Raw genomic sequence first — 7,576 nt, forward strand, 5'->3', positions numbered from 1 at the left:
TTCATTAGGAATATCATTAGAGATAATTTGATTGTGAGGACCACTGACACTTGACATGATATCAGAATTCGATTTCTCTGAAATATTTTCCTCAGATTGAATAAGAGTTTCATTAGAGAATAATGGATCATCAGGGAATTCTGCATCTACCAAAACTGAATCTGGCTTTTGATCATGATTTGACTCATTCAACATTTTGTTCTCAGAGTTGTAAGAAATTCCATCAGAAGTATGTGAATTATCACGACAAACCATATTTGGTACAATAACATGAGAAATCCGATAAGTTTGTTGACTAAAAATTTTTGTCTCACAATGATTCTGGGTTTCATTCAACTCTGGACTGTTATATGACGTTATACTACTTCTAGATAAAGATAACTGATCATTGGAAGCATCCATCTTAGCATTACTTTCGGCGAAATGAACCATGGTATTACAAACTGACTGAATGTGTCCAGTTATACCACATTTAAAGCATTTAGAATTACGAAATATACATGAATTACATGGGTGAAACTTGCCGCAGAACAAGCATTTACTAAACTCGTGCTCATCATCATGGACTGTTTCACAGCTCAATGAAGTATTATCTGAATAACTTTGATTACGCATCGAACTGCGACGACTTATTAAAGTGGAATTCCTGAAGTTCTGGAGAGTCATTTTATCGGATTTTTCTCTCTTACCGCATCCGGAATTTGTATACTTTATATGATCCAACAGTAGTTGCTTGAGAGTTGCATAGGGGAGTGAAATCGGTTTGTCTGGAAGTGCCAAAATCTTTATAAGGCTGTATGCTTCTTTCCCGATGAATGTAAGGAAATGGGCCACAATATTAAAATCCTCATCGTCTTCCTTGGTCATAGCCCAGATTTCGAACCTCTCCATGTACTCCTCAAAAGCATTAAAACCTGAATTTATATCCAACCGTTCCATTACAGGCTCAATCGCGACGCCAATATGATAATTAGAAGTATTTGAATTGTAGTATAAACTAGTAATCCCCGGAATAACGCAATGTAATCAAGAAGTATTAGATGAGCCCGAACGAATGTATTGTATTTGGAATTCAAAATTACAACAGTCATCAATACGAAGAAGTCATTGATTTATTTAAACATCACAATGCCTTAAATGCGACAGGGTCCTCGCGTGATTTTAGAATATCAAAGATAACCATTGTGAAAATTAAAACAACACATATAAGCGAACAGTTGTTTTGAATAAGATTATGCTCGGCGGAATATTCTATTTCATTGTGATTATTGACTCATCTTGGCCGATGTCAGTTCTTGGTGAATAACATAAAACTCGTTCCTAACTCTAACTATCGGTTTTAAGTAATAATCATTATTCTTAAAACTACTTTGCATCCCCCATTTAGCCCGAGTAAGTGGATGGACGTTCTCGAAGCCACAAGGTCATACGTTAATTATAGTCCACGAGAATCATCTTCTCTCTCTTTGGCTAGGAAACTGATCAGGTAATAGAGTAGTTTTTGTTTCTTTGCCCAAGCTCGTTGGTCTTCAATCGAACTCACTCATTTCTAGCTTCAAAATCAAACATGTAAGTCAGTCCTATCAAGGCCATATCCTGAATTGAGACACGTTCCGTCCAGTGTATAAATGGGTAAACATCAAGAAAGTAGCAAATCAAATTTATATCTTCCAGTGGATGTGATGACGATAGAGAAATAAATCATTCATATGGACATGGAGACCTATCCTCATTTTGATAAGAATGATTTCTGCGAAATGAACCTGGTATAAAAGCCACAGATATTCAGGGATTGACAGAACCTATTTTCGTGATAACTTGATAATTGAAGGGTACCTATCCAGGTAAATTAAAGGCAATGAATGAATGACAGCGAAGGTATCAATATTCTGAGAATCGTTTGACTTAATCTGCCTGATAGTTTAGAGGGATGCGAAACACAACACTCACATTCGTAATCTCGCGCAGATTTGTGATCGAGCACGTTCGACTCTTGTATGTCCAGCAAAAACTAAAGAGGTCAGCGTCCCTGTCATTGACTTACTTTACTGACTGTGTTTAGGGCAAATTGAACCCCACAAAATTTCTGACATTCGTGCTTATTTGTTCATATGTAACTTTCCAAAATAAGTCATGTGCGCTCTAATTTTTTTATTTCATTACGTCTGATACATATAAGGAAAATGTCTGCTTTTGAAAATTCCGAATCAAAAAAGCTAAAGATAATACTCACTTGCTCTGCAAGTCATTGAGGAACTCTCATTCTGAGTCACTCAATGCACTAACACACTCTGATAGTAAGGCAAAACGCTACCCTAGTGTGACTGCGAAGAATTTAATCTCATCAAATATTATTTTGAGCAAATTGCCAGAGTCGAACGACCCAGATCCCAAAATTAGACACGCCCATGATTTAGAGAGTCGCGGACAATATATCCGTAGCATATTCCCAGATAACTCTTGTTAGGATATTCACAAGAATATCCCAAAAATTATCTCGAATGTAAAATGGTATGTTTTCAGACTCTTCACATAATTCGCATGTTATTTCCTATTGGCCATTATTTACAGTGTCCTAACTATGACTTTCATGTGTCGTTTCCCTATTGGTCAATTTTGAGTCGTCCTAATTATAACCTTCACGTGTCCTTCCTTTCCATTGGTTACTGTTAATAGTCATCGTAACTGTATAAATATGCCTTGTCTGTAAACCATTTTTGTTCTGCTGCTGACCCCATAAACAATTCTCATTTAACGGCTGTGTTCTGATTTATTGGAGTTGGGGAACAGTATTGGGGTCGAACTAGGATATCTGAATTTGGTCAATCGGTAGAATTTCGCGTAGTCCTATCGCAATACGCTATATTCGCGTTATAACAACTCTAAAGTTGTTCAGGTCAAAAAATGGGTTACAATAGGTAAAAGGGCCGATGACAGTGTTCTACCCCAACAAGGTATACTCCTTAAGGTAATCCTAGGGTCGGAGAAACAACGTGATCTTCTATTAAGTAGAGCTCGTATTCACGACAACTCTGACATTCGAGTTAGACTGGATATGTCTCTTGAAGATAGAATAAAAAGGAAGGCGCACTAGCTGAACTAGAAACCCGTCGACAAAATGGTGAGGATAATCTCCAATTAGTGGGTTTTCTAATAGTCAGGCCTTGGAAGCGAATGCTACCAAGGCCTGTGTGGATAGATCTTTTTCCCCAGGAGTTTTATATGCCAACGCTCGTAGTAAAAGACAAATTCTGTGAACTAGGAGCATTAGTGTACAAATTAAGGCCACTCATTGTAGCTGTGATGGAAACATGGTTAGTCCATGACTTCGATATAACCCCAGAATTATCCGGATACCTTTGTTTAAGGAGTGATAGACATAGATGCAGGAACAATGTGGTCAGCATCCCATGTCGAACATTTAATGAGTTATTGATTTTGGGGAATTATTTACAGCTACAAGATGTATGTAAAATTTGGACTGATTTTTGATGGCAAAATCATAAAACAGTTTAAAGTCATTGTGCTGTACATGAAGTTAGATTAAATAAATGCTTAGTTAACCTGGAAATATCGATCGCCTTCGGACTGAAGTTGAAAAAAAGGAAGAAGTTAGTCTATCTATATCAGTAAAATTCTAACAAATAATTGAATTACTTATGTCTTGAAAGTTTTGAAAATAACATGTACGGTGAGATAAAATATTTGCACTTATTCTCAATTAGGTTCACACCTTTGACGAAGTACAATATTTTCAGCGCGAAAAGCAGTTGATTTGCTACACTGACCATTTGTTATCTATTAGGATGGCTGATGTATTGGATTTACATGGAGAGAATGACTTTGAAGAAGATGCAGATGGCGATCGTAAGCGGACTTTTTTCATGTCTTTGAAAGTCTAATATTCGTCATAAATGACTGATTTAAAGGATCATAGAAACTCCAACCTAACGTACAAGTAGACTTTAGACTTCACTATTAATTACATCACAGAAAAAGTTTTTGTTGTACATAACATCTGATTTGAATATCCACAAATAATCCTTCTTCAATTATCATTTGGCATAGTTATTGTATCTCCATTTATATTTATGTGAATTAGTCAGGCACGTCGACAACTTCACTTATCTTGGAAGTCTAATCAGCCCTAATGGGTTGGTGTCTGACGAAATCTCTGTACGGATTCAGACAACTCGTTTGGCTTCTGACAACTTACGTCACCTATGGTGAAGGCGAGATATCCGTCTATCATTTAAGGGACGAGAATACTGCGCAGCAGTTCGCTCTGTTTTACTTAACGGCTGCGAAACGTGACCATTAAGAGTAGAAGATACTCGTAAGTTGCTAACATTTGACCACAGATGTCTTAGAAATATTGCTCACATCTGCTGGGATCACCGGGTGTGGTTAGACGCAGGGTATTAGGGAGGTTGTAGATCTTCACCGACTGAGATGGTTGGGCCACGTTTTACGTATATCTGAACACCGATTACCACGACGCACAATGCTGACTAGTGTTGGGGATAGTTGGAAGAGAGTTAGGGGCGGCCAAACCAAAACGTTGCACCAGTCCTTGAAGTCACTAACTTCTAGTTTGAGCCATGTTGGTAGATGCAGACTACTCAATTGAGGTTCGCACGACTATTGTAACCGATGATTGGAGACTGTGTGACATGGCCCAGAGTCGATCACAATGGCGTAGGTATATACACTCTCTGTCTTCCCTTAAACTATGAGATTAAAATTGCTTCGTACCTTTCTCTCTACGAACTAATTCTTTATTCCTATATTGTATCCTTATACACAATCTTTCTTTTATATGACTGCCATTGAAGTAACTACTTCTATGAATTTGATGTTCATCTTGTTGTGCAAATGAGGTGTGGTAACCTGGACCGATGCATATATGTGCTTGGTCCTACGTTGTAGCTGACTGATTGGATGTAAGCACCATGCGGGGATACAAACGCCTTCATAAATATCATGCTTTTTTTTCGATTGTGACAGTTGAACAATTCTAGTCGCAACAGGTCTGTCGAGACTTTCAATATGTTCGATTCTTTAGCTTTTATATAACCTAAAATAGTAATTTCAGAGGACAATAGTATCAGAAAAATACCGTGCCTCGCGCTCTATTATACAGTTTGTGGCATTGAAAAACTAGTGTTCACTTCGAAACAATGCCAGATAAACATTTGCTTATTTCTCGTTATGATATTCTTGTTGCGTATGTAGCATATGCAATCAACAAGTTTTAAGTGCATAAATTCATCTGAGTGAATGTGTTTATTTTAGATGGTTTAATGAAATTGAAGGAAAGTGCAAAAAAAAGAAAAGGCAGAGGATTCGGAGCTGGTATGATTTTTAATGTTTCTAAGTCCTGTAGACTCAGTCGGAACGACAAAAGAAGGGTATGAATCTCTAGTAGTAGATGACGGTTCGTCAAAATCAGGACCTCAAAGATGTAAGTTGTTACAATACATATATATATTCCTTACCAGCCGTAGAAGGTTGGATCTTGTTTGTAAGGAATGTACAGGAAGAAGCTACGGAAGAAGACATTCGAGATAAATTCTGTGAATACGGCGATATCAAAAATATACACCTTAACCTTGATCGGCGAACTGGTTATTTAAAAGTACGTTCAGTCACCTTATTTACGATTAAATTGCAGGGATATGCATTAGTAGAATATGAAAATTTCAAGGAAGCATTTACTGCTATGGAACATCTAAATGGTTCTGAGCTAAATGGTCAAAGAATTCTTGTAGATTGGGCGTTTACGAAAGGTCCAAATCCAATCAAGATGTCAACCAAACACAGAACACGTGAACGTAGTAGAAGTCGGTCAGTTGACCGTGCTCGACGATAATTGTACTCATCCTCTAGATGAAATATGTTTTTTTTACATATCTTAATATCTTTTTATCAAACAAGAAATCAGCGTCGGCTTGGTCTCTCTCTTGTTGCGTCTTTAGTTTTTTAGGCTTCACCTGTTCGAGTCAAGATTACTTAAAATCATGGAAACGTTTGCATTCCTTACCTGTTTCATTATAATTAACCGACCGACCGTATTGTGTTTCACTTTGAAGTCAATTGTATGCAGTAAGCATGTATTTTGTTGGAAAGCATCAGGTACTTGGTTAAGACCATAGTCTAAATGCGAAAGCTAATGATACTACCAGGCTACCGAAACTGAAGTAGGTGGAGCGGGTTTGGACCTAGAACATGATATTGATGACAAGTACACAAATCGTCATTATTCAGAATAGGTTTAAACGAAAACTTGATATCTTTCAGGCAATGCAATTCTATAAATTTGCGGTCTCATGAATGTTTGGTGAATGATCGCATCATATTTGGGTAGATTGACACATACGTCTCTGCCGTGAATAAGTTCTCATCCCACACAATATGACAGATACATTAGTACCCGGCTGTCCAAATAAACTTGACGAAATGTAATTGACTCATTCTCTAATATGTCTAAATATTTTTATGATACCTAGTGAAATGAACGCGTTAATTACATCCTCATACAGAAGCACTGTTTAACAACGGTGACAAAATCTCGTGTTTCTGAACTAGGTCACAGCCTTGAAAATCTGTTATTTAGTATATTATGATAAATAAAATTGTAGGACCAAGTAAGAATTCTGTGGTTAATGTATAAAATCCAAACACTTCAAGTGCATACACTAATTGGATTCCCCATACCATTATCTTAAGGGTAAGATTTTACTATCGAAAATTATTTACGAGGTAGTTTTTCGTAGTTTATATAAAACTAGAAAATTACAAGTATAGATCTCGAAAACAAGCTTATAAATTAAAACTAGTTTATTAATAAAAAAGAAATATGGCAACAGTTAGTGGGTCAAATGTACGCTTAAAATTAGAACAATACAATAAATTTACTATTTTACGTATATATATATATATATATATATATATATATATATATATATATATATATATATATATATATATATATACAAAGTTTGCCAATTATCCATTCATAACTTGGTGACTAAGTACGTAAATTGATACTGAGTTTTAGCTTATCCTATTTGTATTAAAAACCAATACCTATTAATCCCATCACTGAAAAGCTGTTGCAAGTTGGAAATAAGCAAGAGAAAATATAAGATACATAGTCCTGCGCTACGTTTTGTATGCCATCTCGTTATCCTAAGAACCTCAGTCCAAGCATTCCTTCAGATGCTTTGGTTTATCAACCTTAACATCTATCCATTTTTAATTTCGTTAGTATTGTGGTAGACGGTGATACACAAAACATGATACATCCTTGAGATTTAATAATTATTACTTACCCAAAACTTGTTACTTCTACATCCCAACCAGTGATTCCATAACACCTTTAATCAATAAACTCATTTATTTCAAAAAAATTAATGCCATTAAGTATTGTAATTTCATTTTAGACCGTGCTAGATTCAATGTTACTTGTTGATCTTCTGTGGTCTACATAAGTGTGGGAGCGAACATAAGTCGTCATATCAAGGATGGGTACACTATATGAGTGCTTACCTACTAACTTCCAGTGATTCGTTAC

General features: G+C 36.2%; 1 protein-coding gene across 2 annotated transcripts; it reads left to right on the forward strand.

The window, feature by feature from the left end:
• Positions 1-3,760: 3,760 nt before the first annotated feature.
• Smp_002550.1 (putative serine/arginine rich splicing factor) lies at positions 3,761-5,950 on the forward strand (the record flags this gene model as incomplete). Of its 2 annotated transcripts, XM_018799378.1 has the most annotated exons (5): positions 3,761-3,867; positions 5,296-5,355; positions 5,387-5,464; positions 5,502-5,638; positions 5,675-5,950. In XM_018799378.1, exons 1-5 carry the CDS (start codon positions 3,807-3,809, stop codon positions 5,870-5,872), a joined length of 534 nt encoding a protein of 177 aa, XP_018651172.1. In that variant the 5' UTR covers positions 3,761-3,806. The 2 variants fall into 2 exon arrangements, with proteins under 2 accessions (XP_018651172.1, XP_018651173.1); XM_018799379.1 differs by having other exon boundaries at positions 5,296-5,464; positions 5,675-5,872.
• Positions 5,951-7,576: the final 1,626 nt, after the last annotated feature.

Source organism: Schistosoma mansoni, chromosome 3 (genome assembly GCF_000237925.1).
Source record: "Schistosoma mansoni strain Puerto Rico chromosome 3, complete genome".
Taxonomy (NCBI): Eukaryota; Metazoa; Platyhelminthes; class Trematoda; order Strigeidida; family Schistosomatidae; genus Schistosoma; species Schistosoma mansoni.